The sequence below is a fragment of the Sclerotinia sclerotiorum genome, genomic scaffold (genome assembly GCF_000146945.2).
Source record: "Sclerotinia sclerotiorum 1980 UF-70 scaffold_11 genomic scaffold, whole genome shotgun sequence".
NCBI lineage: Eukaryota > Fungi > Ascomycota > Leotiomycetes > Helotiales > Sclerotiniaceae > Sclerotinia > Sclerotinia sclerotiorum.
Window position 1 is genome coordinate 574,929 of NW_001820825.1, and position 21,640 is coordinate 596,568.

Here is a 21,640-nt window from a genome sequence, read left to right on the forward strand (position 1 = left end):
TCGCGACAGGGAAGGATTATAACAGAGAGGCTACATCAAATTGGCGAGGAAGAGGAGAGAAGGTGGCGCTGGATGCAGATTGCACGGCAGACGAGAATTAATGAGGGAATGCTCGAGTGGCAGAAGGGGTATTGGGATTCTTTCGTTCGCTGTGGGACTGCGGCAGGGTATGGACATGGTTATGGACATGGATATGGATACGGACATGGACAAGAGGATGGGCACTTGAATGCTAATACGCCTGCGTTTCAACCGGTAGCTAGTGGTGTTAGTGCGCATGGCTCGGGATCGCACTGGTCATCTGCTATAAGCAAACAATCCAACGAATTTTGGAATACAGACGCCCCTGTTTTTTCACCAGTAAATTTCTTTGCGGCGTCCTCTTCACCGCAAAATAGTCAAGAAGTGGAAAGACTGAGTAGGGGATGGGATGAATGTGATTTATCACCTTTAGCGGAAGAAAGGGCTGGGTCGGCTGAGGGATGGACTACGGAACTAGGAAATCAGGAAGCCGAGAAAAAAGGAGAAGAAGATGATGAGACGGAAACGGGAGAAGGTTCAGGTTTAGGTTTTGGGGAAGGGGAAGGTGGAGATTTTGCAATAGAAACAGCTATCACAACACCTACGCCCCAACAAAGTGCGAGGATGACGCCGACGGCTGCTGCGAAAAGTTGTAATGATGTGAAATTGGCCTTCTGCGATGGAACGTGGGGGGATGAAAAGGGGTGTATGGATGTATGGGAGCGGAGGGGCGATGAGATGGACGGAAAGGATAGAGAGGAGGGTAACGGGAGGAGATCTTCGTTTTTGTATATGAAAGATGAGGTGTTGGGTGAGAGGAAATGTAAAAGTTTACCTTGGGTGAGTAGTAAGAGGTTGATTGAGGTTTGTGCAGGGAAGAAAGAGGGGGAGGGGAGGGAGAAGGGGAGAACTAGCGAAGAAGAGGATGGAGGGGAGTCGTTAAGGGAGAGGAATGGGGTTGATCAGGTTTGGTGAAGTTACCTTTTTTGGGGATGAGATGTTTGTAGGGGGTTTGTAAGATGGTACAGGTTTTGAGAGTGGTTTTTGAGAGTGGATGAGAATGAGTAGTAGAGTAGGTAGGGGTGAAAAATGAAAAATCGTGTTTGCTGTATGTAGGTAGGATTACCTAAAATCGGAGATTATATATATGCTTTGTTCGATGTTTTTGAAGCTTTTGGACATACTTTATGTAGAATGTACGTAAAATTGTATACAAGGAAGGTTCTTTGTAATTTACAGTGTTATCCCATCACAGAAATTGATTGCAAAGGAGATTCTCGTGATACATGTATGTATATGTATGGTATTGATTCATTGATGTAGGTAGGTAGATAAAAGTAACACCCACCTAATTCCTCAGATTGATCTCCACCCTCTGAACTCCATTCCGATCTTTGAGCGCCTTGAATATTGCTCCATTGTAGCCTATTGAAATCCCTTGCTCTGTGAATTTGCTTGATTGAGCTTTCTTAGAAGCTTTAATGATGACAGGAGACTTAGTTCGACAATGCTACTACACTTTTCCTCAACTCAACTATGGCTGCCAGGTTTCTACTGGTTGTTTCATCACAAGGATGACAGAATCAGATCTTGGATATCTCATCAGTTTGGATCAAGAATAAGACTGATTCGTAGAGCTTCCATGGCCAAAATTCCTTCCTAGTTTTGCTCCTTGTCTCTCCCGAATCTTGACATCCATCTGCCTACCTTGTTAAGTCTTGACGTTCACTATTTCTCTATTGAAATTCTCCAAACTCCCCATCATCAAATCCTAGCTCCTCAGCTGATGGTTCCGGTAATGAAGGAGCTTCCATATTATTCTGACTTAATCTTTTCTGAGCCTTAACTTCCTGGGCACTAGGCGGCGGTGGTAAAAACGACCCCATGCTCGCACCAACCGGCGGAGGCGGCAAAGAAAACCCACCCAACCCTCTCTCAGACTCCTCACTCTTCCTCGGAGTCCTCCTCCCTGCACCCCTCCCTCCAATATTAACCGTAATCGTCTCACCCTCCTTCAAACTAAAGTCCCTCTTCACCTCCGATTTCTCGGATTCCTTCTTCATCCCCGCAGCTATAGGTTTTCCTCCTCCTCCTTGCTCCTCTATCCCTAACGTCTTCCTCACTTCTTGCAACGCCACACTAAAATCAAACGCTTCCGATCTCTCCTCAAATCCTATTCCGAGGACCGCTTTCCTTCCTCCTTCACCCTGGACTCTCACTGCGAAAAATCGCGAACTGTCCAATACCTGTTCTACCACTTCTGTTACCGTGTATGGAGCCGCGGCGAATAATTGTCCATTGCTTGGATCTTCTAGTAATATGTCTGCTTTGACTTTATCCTCGCCATTTTTATCTGGGATTGCGGTTTCCAGAATGCGAATTCGTGCAGTGAAGATTTGCCGTTTGTTGTTGTCTGCTGTCCAGGTGGAGGCTACGTAGCCTTTGTTGGAGGTGAGCGGTGGGATGTTGTAGATGTGAACTGAGGTTGCGATGAAGAGGATTCGTTGGAGGGCGTCGGTTGGTAGAGGTTTACCTGTAGCGGGGTCGATAGTTTCCATGATTTGGAGGAGAGTCGGTTGGGCTGTCTCTTTTTGGCTGGTGGATTTCTTATATCATTATCAGGAGAATAAATTAAAATCGGTTGAATTAATTCATTTCTTTATGAAGTTTTGTAACGTTGTCAAGATCAATAGCGATAGTTTTGCGTTTATACATTTGAACGAGTAGTGTAGTTAGTTGCTAGTTGCTAGGTATTCGGCCTTCCCCACAGCCTATCGTTGTATCATAAGGCTACACGTGAAGTCATCTATGATTGGCTGATAGATACCCCGGTCACCATTTCATTGTTTGATAATACTTGGATTAGATTGGATTGGAAGACATCAATCAAGTTGTATCGCAAACAAATTCATGACTCTATTGATGTTCCATATATTGAGTAAATTTAAGAAATATCTACTCTTACATAAGTTTCAAATCTTCACTAAATTCCAAGATTCCTCATCCCACACACCTAATATGGATCCAGAACCAGGTTCGTAAATCCAGAAAATGTCCATGCGATTAATCAACTATTATTCCTCTAGCTTTGGCGCCGTCAAAAATACATTTCGTAGTGCGTCACAGCCTTGCTAACAAAATTTCCCCTCCTCAATAGCGACACCTCTTTTCGAAGAAAGCTTTCGAAGTACCACTCCACCAGCACTCCCCGGACATCCTCCTGCATTGAAGAAAATGGCTTCCATAGGAAATATTCCCCAAAAGAAAGATTCCAAGCAATTCGAGTACATATCTCTCCCTGAACCCAATTCCCAAAGAACCCCTCACTGACTCATAATCTCTGCATTATTAGTATAGTAGAAACCTACCACCGACTTCTCAACGATGATCCCGATGTTACCATGCCCGTCGCTGCAATCGAAGCACTTATTGAACTTCTCGCTTCCTCTCGCGCCGTCACCGTTTACGAAACCCTCGATTTAGTTAAAACCCAATCGGATTATTTGAAATCCCGAATTCCCAATTCCATATCATTATCTGCTGGAACGGATTTATTTCAACGTTATATGATACAATCTTTAAAACCTTCCAGTACGGGCAATTTTGAAACTGTTCGACAGCATCTTTTGAGTAATGGAAGATTGTTCGTTACGAGAGCGAAGCAGGCTAGATATACGATAGCTACCTATGGGAGAAACTTTATTAGGGATGGGAGTGTGGTGTTAACTCATGGGGGAAGTAGAGTTGTTGGGGCTCTATTGGATAAAGCGGCCGAGGCGAGAGCTACAGGTGGAAATGTTAGATTTAATGTCATTTATGTTATGAATGATGCGAGGAGTTCGGAGAGTAAAGCAGTCGTTACATCATTAAGAGCTAAAGGTGTACCAGTTGCTACGATATCAGAAGGAGCTGTAGGATACGCTATGGGGAAGGTTGATTTGGTTATTGTTGGTGCCGAAGGGGTGGTAGAAAATGGAGGAGTCATTTCGAGATTGGGAACATATCAAATTGCGCTATTGGCAAAGGCGGCAGGGAAACCTTTCTATGTAGCGGCCGAAAGTCATAAGTTTGTACGATTATATCCTTTGGGACAATATGATCTTGGGATAGATCAGGAGATTATCGATTTTCGTACTGAGGATGATACTGAGGAGAGACCTGGGGATCAAACTCCAACGACTGAGGAGAGGACGGAATATTTTGAAGCAGAAAAGATTGAGATATCAAAATTGGGTGCTGTTGATCCAGTTGACTTTACGGTAAGTAATTTCCATTGAGATTTTGATATATTACTGATTATTTCACAGCCTCCCGATCTGATCTCAGCACTCATCACGGAATCGGGAGCTTTGACTCCAAGTGCTGTTAGTGAGGAGCTGATTAGTTTATGGTATTGAGTTATTTGTGGTAGAGTAGGAAGAGGAAACTACGCAATTAGCAAGCCCATCTCGCATACCCAATGATTCCATGGCGTCAGGAGTACAAAACAATTTTACCGATAGGATAGTTGATGAACGAACGATAGGCCATTAGAGATGAGATGATACGATACCCATAAACGTCCTTCTGAGTATGATCAGATGATTTCTGATATTGTTGTTAAATATAGTCGAGGCTCGAGGGGCCGATTGGATGATTTTCGAGCCAGGATTGTTTACCTAGGTGTGGAGAGATACGGATGTATATAGCTAGATTTTCGCTGGGATTTTTGTAGAGGTTGATAGATATTCATCCATGAGTGGGTGAGTGATTTGAGAGGAGAAGAGCAAAGGAGAGAAGAGGAAATCCAATTGGTGCGGAAATTATATCATGAATACTAGGTATATATATATATACGGAAGTAAATATATAACTTGCGTAGGTAGTAATACTTATTCTTCAATCTGCCAAGCGAGTGTTGCGAGTATTATTTCTTATAGTTTGATGGGTATATATATGAGTTTGATTTGACGATTTTGATGATTTTGACGAATTTATATAAGAGTTTTACTACGAATAATTATGGTAAGATTATTTCAGGGTCAAATAATGAATGTATGATTGGGGTGTTATCTGTTATTAAATGAGTTTGTAGGAGGCGGGAGGCGGGAGGCACGGAAGATGAGGGATGGATGGATGGATGGATGGATGGTGAAGATGATACTGGAGTTGGAGTTGGGGCTGGGGCTGGGGCTGGAGAGGAGTTGTGTGGTGTATAAAATATGTGTTATATGGGATGGATGTGGTCAGCACTATTTTGGGGAGGCTTTGGTTTTTGGGGTTGGTTTTCGTTGAGAAGATCTTGTAGATTTCTATGTGGAGATATCGGTTGAGCTTTGGAGGTTATGAAGATTTCTGGATTATTTTTGTGCTAGAGAGGATCTACGTATAATTGATTCCGACTCTCTTGATACCACGTCATTCTCTGATATAGCCTGTCCACTCTCAGCAATATCTTTCTTGGTTCCTCCTCGCTCTTCCTATGAACATAGTAACTGCCGTAGTGATTTTCTACAATCACAGCCTTCTAACGCACAATGATGAGATTGTCTGCGGATAGAGAAATGCTCTCGTCATTTATATAGCCATAAGCATCGTCGTACTCGTGGGTTTAATTTTTGTTGTGATAAGCTTAACTATGATTGCTTCATGAAAGCATCGACAAAGACGTGTACAACACGCAGGATAGATGTTTTAGAGGCCGGGAGCTAGAACTGAAGCACCACCCGATACAGTTGGATATGTTGTTTATTTGCCGGCTCATTCTTATGAGCCTGTGAGGGGGGAAATTTGATGTTGCTCGACCATCACCAATATCGTAGAACTGACATTTGCGCGTGTATCGAGGGATGAGAATGTGGCTTCTAGCTTGGGTCTCGCTGTGGTATGATACCTATGTGTCGATGTTTACACAATGAGGTACATAATGATGGCATTAATGGAATGTCTCGCTTGCTGGTCTGCAATTGATGTCATTCAATAGAATACTGGTTGACTTCCAATTTAGATCGAATACCCCTCCACTGTCTCTGAACTTTTGTCGACTTATATGGAAGCGCTTTAGTAGTGCGCGCGACATCGCGTCCGGGAAGAGTGGTTGCAAACTGCTTCATCCAGAAACATCAATGTAGAACATCCAACAATCTAATCTTTCATACATGAGGTAAGAAATGTGGTTTGAATTTCTTGTTCGTTCGATCAGCTGCTCGGTACATGAATTGTTCACCATGTAACTCGAACACCAAATCTTTGGTCGATTTTCCATCCTTCTCTGACTTCATATCGCCGTTGGCCACCTGGGTTGGTATCGTAAATTTGAAAATAGTATTTTCCTTCGGCAGAACCTTCAAATCATTATTCTTCGTGATAATCTCAAAAACTCCCTTGGAATCTTTAATCACAATTCCCTTGACACCGACCCTACCCACACACCTACTTCTCACAACCTCAAGTTCCGCTCCATGATAGTCGGCACTACATAATTTAGCAGCTGCAGGTCCAGTAACTGGCATACAGTTTTCCCCTCCTAACACTTCCGAAATGTATCCCAACCACATTTTATGTAAAGGTTCGTAAATGCTGTATTTTTGTGCAGATTTGGGTACATCGTATAGACATAAAGCACGCTTCTCTCTAGCTGACAGCGGGGCGGGCTTCAATTTCTTCTTACGTAGAGCAAGTTTTCGCTGTCGCTCGAGGCGACGATGTTGTTGTTCATTGTTTGGTTCTGTAGGTTTGAGGTGTAATGGTCGCTGTTTTATTTTCTCAGTGAAGATTCTGTTCGTAGTATCAGGAGAATGCGCTCGCGATAATAATTGAGTCGCGATGTTATTATCTTTCGATGCCATCTTTGGGGATTTGTTCCTGATTGAATTTGTCGCAAAGTATTGAAGAAGCCTATATTCCTAGAATTCACATGCTAAAAAAAAGTTCTAGATCGTAAACGCTAAACTATTTTTGGTGACCCCAGATTCCGCCGGTGCCTTTCAAGGGTGATGGCGCGCGCCCGGAATGCCTCACCGAGGCTTAAATATTTAGTCCTAAACAATGCTTCAAAAATAAGCTTCCGACAACAATGCATGTGTTTGGCTACGGCAATTAATGATCCTATGCGACAATGATCATTTCATAACATCATCACCTTTTGAATATCGACAAATATGGCAGATACTAAAACCTCATCTCCTCCAAGGACTTCTGCTCCTGATCTCGAAATCCTAGGTGATCAAGTAACATTACATCCTAGTGGTTATATCGAACCTCCGGAAAGACCTCACGATGGCGAGAAAGAAAGGAACCTGGTGGAGCATATGGCCAGATTCAGGTCAAGTCCTTTGGAGTTTTTAAGAGAGGTTTCTTTGCATGTTTCAGGAGTAAGTACTTTCATCAATTGAAATGCGTTGTCCATTGCTAACCTCCGACATTCTTCTAGACAGGATGGCGTGCCTACGATCATTTCATCGGACAACCTATATTCTACCCTGGATTCTCGGAAAATATGACAGCTGCCGTTATGTCTACGCCTATCTTACAAAAACGAATAACTGAATTGGCGGAGAAAAGGATAGAGATTGAGGAGCTGGAAGGATTATTGAATAGAGATGACCCATTATACCATACGAAAAGATCACAGAGGAAGTCGGCCATTGAACATAGTTTGCAAGAGCTTTCGGAAAAGTTGACAAGTGATATGATTTGCAAGATGGAGAGTAGGCCATTCATTAGAGGAGCCTATTACCTGTGCACTCAACTCTTAACCAGAGCATATCATCAAGGTAAGGATTGCGATAATGATCTGACGAAAATCTTTACTAATAACTATGTAGGTATACATGTTTCTAGTGAGGAAGTTCTCAGATTACGAAATGTTGCTGAAAAAGCACAAAAGGACAAAACATCCATCATTTTCCTTCCATGTCATAGATCTCATGTAGACTATGTTTCTTTACAATTAATTTGCTATCGCCTTGGTATAGCTTTACCAACCGTCGTGGCCGGTGACAATCTGAATTTCCCTATAGTGGGGAGCTTTTTACAACATGCAGGTTAGTCAAAATCCCATAACAGTCTTAACATATATTAATTTTATAGGCGCTATGTGGATAAGAAGAAGTTTTGGGGATGATGCATTGTATACAACTCTTGTACAATCGTATATAGATACTCTTCTCCAAGGCGGTTACAATTTTGAGTGCTTCATCGAAGGTGGAAGATCAAGAACTGGAAAGTTATTACCACCCAAGTTTGGTATTTTGAGTTTTATCTTGGATAGTATCCTTTCCGGTCGAGTTAAAGATACTATCATTTGTCCTGTCAGCACTCAGTATGATAAGGTCATCGAAACCGAAGGTTATGTTGGGGAATTGCTTGGAATTCCAAAGAAAAAGGAGAATTTAGCAGACTTTCTCTCAGCGTCATCAGTTTTATCTTTAAAGTTAGGTCGCGTGGATGTTCGATTCCATGAACCTTGGAGTCTACGAGATTTTATCTTACAACAACAAGCTCGATCGTCAGGGGTGCCAAAAACGCTTGACTTTGAGAGTATTAATGTGCCTAGTGTTCGACAAAAGTTACTGAGAACGTTGGGTTACAAGGTTCTATCTGATATCAACGCAGTCTCAGTTGTCATGCCTACTGCGTTGGTCGGAACAGTTCTATTAACTTTGAGAGGCCGCGGTGTTGGTAAATCAGAACTTATACGCCGAGTCGAATGGATTAGTGAACGAGTTAGAAATAAGGGAGGGCGCGTAGCTCATTTTGCTGGCGCTACTACATCTGCCGTGGTTGAGCGAGCTCTTGAGGTTCTTGGTAAGGATCTTGTAGGGAGGGTGGATGGCTTGGCGGAAGAAACATACTATGCCGTTGACCGATTCCAATTGTCTTTCTATCGAAACATGACAATACATCTATTCATATCTGAAGCACTAGTTAGTGCCAGTATGTATATGAATGTAAAACGTGGCGGAGGAAAAGTTCATCAAAATATATCATACGAAGAACTTCGAAACCAGGTTCAATTCCTCTCACAACTCTTCCGAGGTGAATTCATCTATCCGACAGAAGGATTAGCCGTTAATCTGGACAACACTCTACACGATCTGGAAGTAGATAATATCATTGAACTCGACCGAGATCCAGAAGGGAAGATTTTGAATATTGGTATATCTGACCACGAACGTTCTGTTGGACGTGAGAATTACGATTTTTACTGTTTCTTGATTTGGCCATTCATCGAAGCATTTTGGCTTGGTGCTGTTTCTCTCATGGGCTTTACACCACCTCCAAACAAGCCAGATGATGTTTGGCTGGAGGTCAAGAAAGCTCATGATGGGTCTCAACTAGTAAGTTCATATTAATGCAACCCATAACTACCTCGCTAACAAAATCAAGCTTGGCAAAACTCTTTATCACCAAGGTGATTTATCCTACTTTGAAGCCGTCAATAAGGAAACACTTAAGAATGCATATCAACGATTCGAAGATGAAGGTATTGTAATAGTATCTAAGAGTAAAATCACCAAGGTCCAGCCACGAGCTCGACTTGCCCCAGAATGGACACCAAACCGAAGCCCAGAGACTGGTATGATTATGGCAGAAGGGAAGTTATGGGATTTTATTGAAAAGATTGCAAAGTCAAGGAGAGAAGGAAAGAATAGGCGAGATGGAGCAACTGTATCAACAAGAGTTTTAAGACTTGCAGATGAATTGGGTCAGAGGCTATTTGCCGAAGGATCGGGGATGATAGGGATGTCGGAGGAGGATAAGAAAGAATTACTAAGGAGGGAGAAGAGAAGACAGTCTTTGACAGCTAGAGCACATTTGTGATATATGTTTGTGTGTATTGTACTTGATACCAGGGATTTAATTGAGATATTTATAGGATACCATTGATCTAGTAAGCGAGTATTATCATGCAACCTAAGGGTATTTGATTGAGAATAGTAATTTGGAAACAGAACAATCATGGCGCTTTCCACAGGCTGTCTTGGCATTCCGTTGAAGATTAAAAGTCTGATAGTCCGCTTCTTTTCATACTCATGTCATGCTTCTGTTCACACTAGCCTGTATGTATGCTTCGACTTTCGTTAATGTGATGTTCACAGTGATGAAATTCATGTCTCTTAATACTTGCTTCGTACAACAAACACACTTTCCATTTCTCCGTATAGGCAAAATCGTAAGTCTTGCCTCTTTTCACTTATATATGCATTCTGCATAGTCTCACAGAGTCTCTAAATTGGATGTTATAAGGAGTTTCGAGCTCGTCTCCGGTTTTCATAATTTCGTGTGAATAAAAAAACGAGAAAATAATGAATGATGTAGAAGTATTGGGTTTCTTGAGACCAGAAAGAGCATCAGATTGAATTGATTGATTCTCTAGCTAAGTAGTTAAGCTGCGAGTATATATTCAAAAAATGAAGGAATAGGGTTAGGTATTCGGCCTTCGGAATTAAAGTGCTTTGAAATCAAAATATTGAAAGCAAACAAACAGTATACCAAAAAGGAAAGAATGAATTAAAAGTTGAGTTTTGTTTGCTCCTTATATGCATCATGCAATATATATGCATATGCTGCCAAGATCCCAGGAGGTCAACAAGAAGAATAGGAAGGTCGGCATTTGAGTTGTCAATCTGCTAGGAATTAGTGTAATATTACACTGAAGTATTCAATTATAAATAGAGGAATGCATATTCAGAACCTGTGGAAAGTAGTTGTCTGGTTCATTGGATGGCAGTAGTGAACTTGGTTATGATAATGGACGAGATTATTTATTGTCACGGTACTAAACCGAAGTTTCTTCAAATGATTATGTCTTATTGAAGAAAGAAATGAGTAAATTACTGATATTAAAATTATAGTCTATATAATATGAAATAGTACATCTTTCCGCTCTTATTATATAATAATCAATTCTTGATTTTTAAAAGATTATTTATTGAATTCATTTTTAGATTGTGATTAGTATTGAAGAGGTTTTCAATCTTTTAATTTCTGAACTTTTTAACTTGGTTATATGATTTGAATAAATAAACTACAATCTGAGAAATAATATATTTATGATTCCCTAATTACTAATTTCTTGCTTTCTTAGGATGTATCTATCTATCTATCCTTAACCTTGAACTTTTGACTTGCCTTAAACCTGCGTATGATCTACCGCCCTAGCTCAAGCTATCAGACTAATCAAAATGGCAAGCCTCTCATGTTTAGGCTTTAATAGGCTCAAGGTGTTTTCTGAGGAAAGCTATAGACTCACAAAAAGTATCTTATATGCCCCTGAGTGCTCGCTAAAATGTGGCTTTGTTTCCTCCACTATTCGAATGTAGTGTTGCAGTGAATATATATCATGTATAGATAGGTATAGAGAATCCGCAATATCAATAATTCCATTCATCGGATCTTTTTGTTTTTTAAAAGAAAAAAAGAAAAAAAGAAAGACGGGGATTCACAGCGCTTCAAGGTTTATGAAATATAACTAACAGCCAAGAACAAGAAAATTCTTAAATCCACTTCTAGTTAACACATCCGCTTACATTCCTAGCCATATATCTACGCAAACCGCAGCTCTGCAAACATTAAAGCCCGTCGAACCTAGACTTGAATCTATATTGATTGACAAGACCCTCAAGTTCAAACACGTACATACAAGGTAATACATCTTAGCATCTTGCCATTGTTTGAAAAAAAAATATAAGACTTATATCTTGCCCATCTTACTGCAAATCTCATTGTGTAATATAGTTTGAATTAGCAAAGTTGCCGTTGAGGCTTCAAATTTGTGGACATCGACGTATTATATGGTTTGGAGTGGGATAAAGGAAAGGATGAGAAGGGGGGAATAGAGAATGAGTGAGAAAATGCACATATATTTTTAGGATGATAGAATGAGTAGTCTTTTTCACTGACTGATGATGGTTTTCTGGATGTATGGGAGAGAGTGAATGTGTGAAGACGAGTATGCTGGAGGAATATCTGAGAAATATTTGGTAGACAGGTTAAAATACGAAACAAGATATTTCTATGTAGAGATGTTTCATATATGTTTCTAACCCTTTACAATAATAATAATGATATAATGGTCATATTGAAGTCGTGGCATATCTTGGATTGTTTTAGTAGTTGAGATGCAGAGCACAAGAATCTGGGCCAGCTGACTAAGCTGTGTTGTTCCAGTGGTTGAAAAATTAGATGATCTTTTAAGTATAATTAACTAAACTCTTTAATTGATTTGGATGTTCAACGCAGTCCAGAGTATGATACCCTAGTAAGATGGCATGCTCAGTTGCCTTTACTCAAATGTAATGCCCAACTTGCCAAAATGTTTCTGTTCCCACATATATTGATAAGCGTCCTTAAGCTCCTCCAACTTAAATACCTTTTCATCAACCACCGGCTTGATCTTCATTGCATCAATGGCCCTGTTCATATCCTCGAACAATTCCCGGCTTCCAACGGCTACACCTCTAACAATGCAGTTTTTGGTCAAAGCTTGCAAGAATGACGGCTCCTTTTCTTCTGCCTCTCCTGACAAAAATCCAATTATACTGATGACACCCTCAAATCTTACGGCATTTAAGGACTGTGCCATGGAATTAGCACCAGCAACTTCAATAACGTGCGATACACCGATGGATTGTTCAGTGAGGGATCTGGCATGCGCACCCCATTCAGGAGTGGTTCTATAGTTGATGACGTGATCGGCACCGAGCTTTTTGAGTGTTTCAGCTTTGGCATCGGAGGAGGTCGTAGCAATTACGGTTGCCCCTCCTGCTTTAGCAAATTGCAAAGCGAATATGCTAACACCACCAGTTCCTTGTGTGAGGACCACATCACCAGGTTTGAGCGGCTTTAATCCGTAGAGAGCATTCCAAGCTGTGACAGCTGCACAGGAAAGAGTGCCGGCTTCAAGGTAGGAAAGTGAAGAAGGCATTTCTACGAGCGCTTCTTCGTTAAAGACACCGTGTTGACGAAGGGTACCATCAGAGCCACCACCCAAGGCGAGTCCCAGGGTTGATGGGGTGAGCGTACCACCGTAGTGACGTGGGGAGAAAAGAGTAACGACTTTCGAGCCCGGGTTAAATCGAGATACCTTTGATCCAACAGCAAGGACTTCGCCGGCACCGTCAGAGCCGGGGATGACACCCAATCTGATAGCAGCTGGATATAGGCCCTAGAAGAAGAACTGATTAGCATCTGCCTATGAAAGAAAAGCCGCCAGGAATAATGTTAGAAGGCGCGCAGAACTTACCTTGAGCATTACCAAGTCTCTATAGTTCAACGAAGCACCGTGAAATTTGACAAGAACATCGTTGTCACCCAATGCTGGGAGTTCAGCTTGAGCATCATATTCCAAGCCATGGAATCCGTCTGTTCCTTTGATTCTCCAGACTTTGGTAGTTGTAGGGATTGTTTGGGACATGTTGATTAGATTTCAACAAATTTAGCGGACTTGAAATTTAATGGCGTAGAGATGGTGTAGAAGATGGAGTTGTAAGTGATAGAAATATGGACAGTTGCAGGTGGGAAGATAAATATATATATACGTATATGTCTTTATAACGGACGTCAGGAGGTTTTCGGCGGAGTTGCAAAGAGATGCCCCACCACAGTGACGTTTCATGAATTGATCAATAATCACTTCCATACTAAAGTCCCAATATTACTAACAATTTTTCTGTAGTCTTGCTTTTTGTAAACTAATCACGGAATTCCGGTGGTCTTACTGGTACCGGAATGGCGATGATATTAGCAATGTTGTCTCCAATAAGGTTAATGGCAGAACCGATTGGGGATTTCTCTGCGCTATGCCATGCACTGCACCGGGAGCATGAGCAGCCGTGAATGATATGCTGAAAGCATAAATTTAACACCGTCGGGATTCTTTAGTCGGCAATTCACATATTAGTAATTCCCGTGATATATCTAGATATTAGTGCTTGTAAACATGTAAATATGTAAACATGAAAAGGGAAAGGTCTGGCCAGTGAGGTCATTCTTCATCACGTGATGAGAACTGGCTGACAAATGGTGATGACAAACGGACATAGGACCAATGATGTAATCTTTTTCAACACAACACTGAACCAAAATACTCCGGACTGGGGATACTTCTAACCAATCATAAGTAAGAGACTCGGTAGATCTAACGAAGGAAGTTTGTATAGACTCCGGTAAAGAGTCGTTATCACGTGGACCATTTTTATCACGTGAAAATCTCTTATCACGTTCATCCACTAGGATGTGAACCTGGTTAACTTCGGCATCGATTATCCGTCTGTTATCATATCGGCTACAAAATGTCTGGCGATCAGTTCATTAGGTATGATTTGATAGTGAAATAACATATTCACATGCTTTGTTATGGATTTTGACACCTTTGAGGTACTACCCCTCCCCCAGTAACTCATCAAGTACCTGTTACCTAGTACCTTCCTAAGTGAGTAGGAAGGACATTAATCTCAACAAGTCTGGAATTCAATAGCTTCAGCCATGGCTATAGAGGCTTGAGTTAAGAGAAAGGAATGAAATTGCTATTAATAAAGGGATGAGTTTTGGGTATCAATTTCTAACCACCTTTCGAGCTCTCCAATCATCTTACCTCGTAACATCGCGGTTTAAGTATGGCGGCTGACGTTTCAGTAAGTGCCAAAGTTCGCACTGTTAAGATCAATCAACCAACATTGAGAGATGGTTCCGGGAAGGACGTTGAAAGGATGACTTACAACAATTACTAAACCTTACGAGGTTAAGAATTGCGATGGCATCATATTGACCTAGTCTGAACTAGTCCTACCTTACAATACTGCGACATTGATCTCATGTCGGCTTGAAATGCAGTATCACATCACCTCGAGTTATTCAGAGTGACACGACATACAGAGTCGTCACTCGAGTTGGTATGCCAACCCATGAATATCAGCGTCTGACCTTAAAAGATATTCCAACCTCCATTGTACAGTTCTAGCAATCTTCCTATGGGAGCATGTTTGCATCGAAAAAGCGTCTATGAAGTTCTTTTTTAGCACCTGGGTCAACACGTGTGGTGGAGAGAAAATGCATCTTACTATGTGATCCCTCCACATTTTCATCCTAGTTCCAAGTTGGAATGTACTAAGCCATACAACTGTTTCGAATCCCCCCGATATCCATTGTTCGCCATTGAAGGACCGATATGAATTTCTACATTGGTAACAATTTTCCCACCCTCCAAATCCATGTCCTGTGCGATGGAAAGATTTTGCGATTACCAGATTTTAAGGAAGCATGAAAAGAAGGATCTTCAAGTCAGCTGGTGTTTTGGGAGTGAAGCAAATCATTCAATCAAGAAACGCAAAGAACATGAAGCTGTAGAATTTTTGGTAAGAGGCTCGTTGATCTGGGGTAACAAGGTAGCAAAAGTGCGGGAACATCGGCCCATCCACCGCAGCGCTTCCTCCGCCTACAGTACAAGGTTTCACCAGAACGTGGAGAAATCGGAGATTTTCCCGTCGTTCTCATGTTTATCAGAGTATTGGTCGACTTGTTCCTTGAAAATCAATTTATCAGTACACGGGTCTAGACATTCTTTGGCTCACGATTCGATAACTTTCACGACGCACTTGGGAATTGAAAGGCTTAGCAAAAAGGGGATTCCCGGAATAGCTATCTATGGGTGAAAATGGCACGTATGTATGTCCACACCACACATCAATAACAACTTGACAAGCATTATCGCTTCAATATTAAGATTTCCACCTTGACTGCGGCGGATTTCGGCTCCTGACGAGACACGGGCCATATTGCGCTTCTCGGGTGGCTGGCTGGCTAAAGCTTCATCGTCTAACCAATAACCAATCCCTTCGATACCCTAGACACGGAGCTCGAGACGAAATGCCTACGCCATCGATATCATATCTGATCCTGGCACAGTCAAATGTCCATATCTAGCTACCGAGAATCGAAACCCCTGCTTGGAATGAGAGAAATAAATAATGTGCATAATGATACAGATCGAATATCAACTAAGGTCAACTAACTAGGAGAGCGAGGAATTACCGACTCCGAAGTTAATAAGAAAGTCAGAACTCCTGAATTTCATGGGGATGGGGAATTTCACGGGGAAAACCTAACATGGATCTCCTCGGGACTCCGCATTTTGGACAATTAACAGCTGCACCTGCATATGGCAGTTCCAATTTTTTTCAAAGACCTCGCAGCTGATTTTACGTGGAGTCTTTTTTCGATCTGGAGAAGGACAGAACCTTACAAAATTCTGTTGGAGGTGCATATTGCATGCTGCACCCCCTTTTGAAAGCCTGACGTGACCCGACTGTTACCAACCTTGGAGATGAGATAGAGTGGATTTGTGAATTGCTGTTTATTGATCACGGCTTAAAATGTGACTTTGCTTACGACCTTTTCATCCACTCAATAAAATCAAGATGGAGTTGCCAAGAAGTTGGGGTCGGGCACAAAGTCACATTGGGATTAGAGCAACATATATGAAGGTGCAAGCGAAAGCATGTGCAGACGAGCAATCTCGAATGAGGTTGAGGAACATCGGACCGTTTGGAGCTTGGAGGTTTAAGTAACCGGGGATCAAGAATTAATAATCCAACCAGAAACAGTGCTGATCGTACCACATTTTGAATCCTTTTTTTTCGGTACGTGTGTATACAGAATGTATGGAGTATAATGTCTAATGTATCATGTATGGGGGTATGGGAATCGACATGCATTCAACACTAGCTAGTACCTAACCTCGCCTAAACTAACGTGTATGTAAGATTACATTACTACATAGGTATACTATATTGTATCTATCTACACTGATAACTGAACGTGGTTTGCATGTGTCCGTAACATCGGCCTTCCCAGAGCATGTATGTATGTGTTCGGTAAGACATTGCGTATCGAATGGAATGCTGTGGTGTTGTGGTGCGTGCTGTGCTGTGCTGTGTGTGCTAAAAATTGGAAACTGCTGACCCATCAAGCCAGAATTATTAGAGATTAGAGTTAACGATTGAAGTGGAGAATCATTTGTGGTGCCCGAAGAAGATACCTCGGGCTGAAAATAGTAACTAGAGAGGGGATTTTGATGTTCCATGTACCTCACGTTAAATAATATGCGCACCATTACGATGGAACATCTTTTACATCACGGAGTACGGAGTACGGAGTACATTCAATAGATACTCACAATACCTTATTAGCATTTGCTTCTAGAAGAATGGAGACCCAAAAATTGTCCAATTTTCATTGGCGCATTAATTGTCATGATGGGGAACTGGAACACTAGGCAAAGCGTATCTATCACACTCATCACTCTCACTCATATCAATGTAAAAAAAAAAACTCTCCGTGGGAATACTCGCGCGATTGGAAATAACACAATTTCCCCAGTCATCATTTCGTTGTGGATTTATGGATCTCATTACCGCATCGTCACTAAGCTGCGCCACCTTTCTTTTGCACTCGTCTCAACTTGATGTATTTCTTTTCAAAAGGGTGTGGGAAAGGTAGATCAACAAAGGAATGGGGAAATAAGGTCTGGAGGGGGGAAGTGTTACATGTTACACGGATCATTCTTTCGTCCCAACAACAAGTAGATCTCGACCTAAAATTTCTTTAAAATTTCCCTGTTCGTTCAATGGTCAGTCATATCAACCTCGGAAAGAGGGTGTCGATTTGCGGTGACTTGGGGCCTCCCTAGATGGTCATTCATCTCGAGAAATTTCGAGGGTTATCACGCATTTCAAGGGGCATCGATTGTCTTGACAACTTCCTGAATCATTTATTCGTCCATGTGCCACACTACTACTAGAAGGCACAAGAGTTTTTATCCCTGATCCCGTATACTTGGGGGATTTTATTGCGCAAGCTCGTGGACTAGAACACTGCTAACAAAATTAAGAGCTGCCATTTGCAGGATAGAGCCGTTTTCATACCGACTTAGCTATTAGCTTGGCTTTCATCCATCCAATCCTTCTCAATCCACTGAATAGACTTTGCGGACGGCGTAAAAAGATTAAGATTTCACGAGTGTCACTCCACTACTCCATTACTCCACTAACTGACCAACAGTTACCCGAGCTATTATGGTTACTTGAACCCCTTGTCGACCTCAACCAGGTCCTGGTAGAAGGAACAACGGGATTGTGAAATTGTGAATAAAGGAAAACTAAAAGAAAAACTAAAAAAACGACAAACGATAAACGACAAAAACACAATATGCTATCATACATACATACCTACATGTACCTCGTCACTGGTTGCCTTCCTATTTATGTCAGTTATCATTGACGGAGAGATGATGTTTCAACAAATTTCATACCTTATTCATACCAACCATCAAGCATCCTTGAGAAATCAATCTTCGATTTTCAAGCTTTCGGAAAAAGTATGACCGAATAATGGAAGATGTTCGGAGGCGATGCTGCCGTGGGGTAGACCCTCCGAGACCAAAAGACAAGCATCTGCACACCCCGGATCTATTCGCTGATTTTTTCTACCCTTGTTCTCTCCACAAGTTGAGATCAAATAAACCTCAGGAAAAGAGGATGTCTCTTATCCTTTACCGGTACTTCATGCGAACCCCGCCATGTAGTTAGTTCACTAGTTCATAGGTTCATAACAGAGATATTGCCCTGTCATCTTGTGGCGTCGAAATTATTATTCTATTTTTTTTATTATTTCCTCTTTCGAGAAGGTCCTGCTGATATACTGAGAGCCAAAGCCATATCAATTCCATGCCGTATTCAGGAGATATAGATGCTCGAATCGCTCTTTGAATCATATTAGAATCTCATTTACTCCCATCTTCTCGAAAAGCCATTACCTACCAACCATTAGCTCTGTCAGCCATCATTAGAGCTTCCATCACAGCTAGATCAGAGACTTTTCGAATCAACCTTGCTCCAGCAACTTTTTTCACACCCCAATTTCAAAATGCTTTCAAACCCCCTTCATCGTTTTTCAACATATAACACCATGCCCTCAAACAACATGATGTCGGCTGGGCATTTACCATCCAATCACATGCATACTTCAGGCTTAGATGCTCTTGCTCATGGTTCACAATATGCTATCTCGCAGCTTCATCAGCAGCAAGTGGACCTTCGTCAAAACTCACAAGCTCATAGGAACACTGCTTCAAAGCATCGACAGCATCCTTATGCCATAGGAATATCTGGAAATAACGCCACATCTGCCAGGAGTACCGGAAATTCTGGACCAATCCGAAGGAGAATCAGCAGAGCATGCGATCAGTGCAACCAGCTCAGGACTAAATGTGACGGCCAAAGCCCATGCGCTCATTGCGTCGGTAAGTATTTTTATTAAGACTCGACGGATAAGGCTTATGAGAATACAGAATTTGGACTAGGATGCGAGTATATCCGTGAACGAAAGAAGCGAGGAAAAGCTTCAAGAAAAGACCTTGCACAACAAGCTGCCGCTGCCGCTGCCGCCAATGGACAAAAATCACCCACTGATCAATCGTCCGAAGAAAGATCACCAGTGGAGTCTCGCAATGATCCATCTTCCGCCACTTCCCTAACGAATGACAATGTTGAATTCCCACGACACACACCATCTAGGTCTTTGAGTCTCAACACAGCCGCAGTCGAAAAACCTTCAGCTCGTGAATTGATGAAAGGAAGAATTCGTGCCGGTAGCCTCGAAAGCCTCACCGAAATCCCATCCCAAGGACATCAGCCTCACGTTAACCGCGCAGAAGTCGATCAAATCGGGAGCCCCGGGTCCTTGCACTTACATGGCTACTCAAGCATGCACGGTTACCGCTCTACATTAAATCCCCACATGATGAACGGCAGTGGCAGTCATGCGAACTTCAACAGCGCGCAGACCGGTTATTCAGATCTACCCTATTCTATGCAGGGTCAGAGCCCGCCTAATTTTTCGGGTAATACCCAAGGTCAGTTTCGTTTAGCCGAAAGCCCTTTGACTGGTTTTCCTATGGGCTCTGATGCCCCTTCACCCGGTGGGTGGATGTCATTACCCTCCCCTTCAAACCAGTACCAACACGTGACACATCAGAACTTCAATGCACCCCTACGATATCCCGTGCTACAGCCATTGGTACCTCACCTTGGCAGTATCATACCAATACCTTTAGCTTGTGATTTACTCGAATTATATTTCGCAAGCTCGTCATCAGCTTTGATGCACCCTACCTCTCCTTACATTCTCGGATACGTCTTTCGCAAACACTCGATCCTTCACCCTACGAAACCTAGGCAATGTACACCTGCCTTACTCGCTAGTATATTATGGGTTGTGGCACAAACTAGTGACGCAGCTTTTCTAACGGCAAGTCCATCAGCTCGTGGACGAATTTGTCAAAAATTACTCGAACTTACTGTCGGTCTTCTTAAACCTCTTATTCACGGAACGAATGGAAGCAATGAATCTGCTTCTAATTTCTCTAATACAATCATTAATGGCGTGGCGTTGGGTGGTCTTGGCGTAGCGATGCCCGGTTCGGTATCTACAGATGCGCTAAATGAGACAGGTGCTTTTGGGGCAGCTGGAACTCTTGACGATGTTATAACTTATATTCATCTCGCTACTGTTGTGTCAGCTAGCGAGTACAAAGGAGCAAGTCTTCGATGGTGGAATGCAGCTTGGTCATTAGCTCGCGAACTTAAATTGGGAAGGGAGTTACCACAAAACTCAACCACGATGGCTTCCGGACAACCAAATGAAGGAGCCAATGATGTTGATGCTGATGGAGAAGATGATGATGAATTACCCCGTACTCCGGGGCAGGTAACTGAAGAAGAGAGAGAAGAGAGGAGAAGGATATGGTGGCTTTGTTACACAGTGGATAGGCACCTAGCATTGTGTTATAACAGACCACTCTTTCTGTTGGACATAGAATGCGATGGTCTTTTCCAGCCAATGGATGACATATTATGGCAGGCTGGAGAATTCTATACTGGTGATTCAAGCATTCATGTTACTTCCCCATCGGGTACTCAACGGATAAGAAGGCGTGGACCTAACTTTGAGTGTACCGGACATAGCATATTCGGATACTTCCTACCCCTCATGACGATCCTCGGTGAGATCGTAGATCTCTACCACGCCAAAAATCATCCTCGATTCGGCATCGGCTTTCGTTCTGCTCGCGAGTGGGATGATCATGCTAATGAAATCGCAAGACAATTGGATGCTTATGGTCAAAGTCTACGGGAATTTGAATCTGAACAAATCCCTCCGTTGCCCGATGACCAAAATGATCAAAACATGGAAGGCAATAATATTCAATCCTCTACAAACAACAAATCTCTCGAACATAACGATATCGGTACTCCTTCAGTTCACTCAGTTCATTCAGCTCATTCCGCTCACACCGCATCTTCAAATCATGTCTCGGAAGCTAATATTCAAACGCGCATCGTGGTGGCTTATGGTACCCATGTTATGCATGTCCTTCACATTTTATTAACGGGAAAATGGGATCCGATTTCCCTACTTGATGATAACGATCTATGGATCTCGTCGCAAAGCTTTATCAATGCGACGGGACATGCTGTTAGCGCAGCAGAAGCTATAAATAACATATTGGAATACGATCCCGGGTTGGAATTTATGCCTTTTTTCTTTGGCGTCTATTTGTTACAAGGCAGCGGTTTTG

At 42.2% G+C, this 21,640-nt stretch overlaps 10 protein-coding genes across 10 annotated transcripts in view; 6 read left to right on the top strand and 4 right to left on the bottom strand.

Moving 5' to 3' along the window:
- Window positions 1-108: 108 nt before the first annotated feature.
- SS1G_08342 (predicted protein) lies at window positions 109-996 on the top strand (the record flags this gene model as incomplete). The annotated part of the gene is made up of 1 exon (XM_001590552.1): window positions 109-996. One exon carries the CDS (start codon window positions 109-111, stop codon window positions 994-996), a length of 888 nt encoding a protein of 295 aa, XP_001590602.1.
- Window positions 997-1,757: 761 nt separating this feature from the next.
- On the bottom strand, window positions 1,758-2,579 carry SS1G_08343 (hypothetical protein; the record flags this gene model as incomplete). The annotated part of the gene is made up of 1 exon (XM_001590553.1): window positions 1,758-2,579. One exon carries the CDS (start codon window positions 2,577-2,579, stop codon window positions 1,758-1,760), a length of 822 nt encoding a protein of 273 aa, XP_001590603.1.
- Window positions 2,580-3,039: 460 nt separating this feature from the next.
- Window positions 3,040-4,418, top strand: SS1G_08344 (hypothetical protein; the record flags this gene model as incomplete). Its single annotated transcript, XM_001590554.1, has 4 exons — window positions 3,040-3,055; window positions 3,179-3,305; window positions 3,374-4,280; window positions 4,329-4,418. 4 exons carry the CDS (start codon window positions 3,040-3,042, stop codon window positions 4,416-4,418), a joined length of 1,140 nt encoding a protein of 379 aa, XP_001590604.1.
- A 337-nt stretch (window positions 4,419-4,755) lies between these two features.
- Window positions 4,756-5,219, top strand: SS1G_08345 (predicted protein; the record flags this gene model as incomplete). Its single annotated transcript, XM_001590555.1, has 2 exons — window positions 4,756-4,763; window positions 5,096-5,219. 2 exons carry the CDS (start codon window positions 4,756-4,758, stop codon window positions 5,217-5,219), a joined length of 132 nt encoding a protein of 43 aa, XP_001590605.1.
- Window positions 5,220-6,152: 933 nt separating this feature from the next.
- SS1G_08346 (hypothetical protein) lies at window positions 6,153-6,848 on the bottom strand (the record flags this gene model as incomplete). Its single annotated transcript, XM_001590556.1, has 1 exon — window positions 6,153-6,848. The coding sequence occupies one exon, from the start codon at window positions 6,846-6,848 to the stop codon at window positions 6,153-6,155; it is 696 nt and encodes a 231-aa protein (XP_001590606.1).
- Window positions 6,849-7,160: 312 nt separating this feature from the next.
- Window positions 7,161-9,825, top strand: SS1G_08347 (hypothetical protein; the record flags this gene model as incomplete). Its single annotated transcript, XM_001590557.1, has 4 exons — window positions 7,161-7,373; window positions 7,433-7,775; window positions 8,092-9,341; window positions 9,391-9,825. 4 exons carry the CDS (start codon window positions 7,161-7,163, stop codon window positions 9,823-9,825), a joined length of 2,241 nt encoding a protein of 746 aa, XP_001590607.1.
- Window positions 9,826-12,289: 2,464 nt separating this feature from the next.
- On the bottom strand, window positions 12,290-13,420 carry SS1G_08348 (hypothetical protein; the record flags this gene model as incomplete). The annotated part of the gene is made up of 2 exons (XM_001590558.1): window positions 12,290-13,171; window positions 13,250-13,420. 2 exons carry the CDS (start codon window positions 13,418-13,420, stop codon window positions 12,290-12,292), a joined length of 1,053 nt encoding a protein of 350 aa, XP_001590608.1.
- Window positions 13,421-13,701: 281 nt separating this feature from the next.
- SS1G_08349 (predicted protein) lies at window positions 13,702-14,768 on the bottom strand (the record flags this gene model as incomplete). The annotated part of the gene is made up of 3 exons (XM_001590559.1): window positions 13,702-13,723; window positions 14,045-14,290; window positions 14,743-14,768. 3 exons carry the CDS (start codon window positions 14,766-14,768, stop codon window positions 13,702-13,704), a joined length of 294 nt encoding a protein of 97 aa, XP_001590609.1.
- Window positions 14,769-15,215: 447 nt separating this feature from the next.
- SS1G_08350 (hypothetical protein) lies at window positions 15,216-15,656 on the top strand (the record flags this gene model as incomplete). Its single annotated transcript, XM_001590560.1, has 1 exon — window positions 15,216-15,656. One exon carries the CDS (start codon window positions 15,216-15,218, stop codon window positions 15,654-15,656), a length of 441 nt encoding a protein of 146 aa, XP_001590610.1.
- A 3,313-nt stretch (window positions 15,657-18,969) lies between these two features.
- Window positions 18,970-21,640, top strand: part of SS1G_08351 (hypothetical protein) — a gene marked incomplete at both ends in the record, with an annotated part of 3,206 nt that continues 535 nt past the window's right edge. The window contains 4 exons of the mRNA XM_001590561.1: window positions 18,970-19,303; window positions 19,352-19,915; window positions 20,324-20,769; window positions 21,013-21,537. Coding sequence (XP_001590611.1) covers window positions 18,970-19,303; window positions 19,352-19,915; window positions 20,324-20,769; window positions 21,013-21,537 — 1,869 coding nt within the window. The remainder of the gene's footprint in view (window positions 19,304-19,351; window positions 19,916-20,323; window positions 20,770-21,012; window positions 21,538-21,640) is intronic.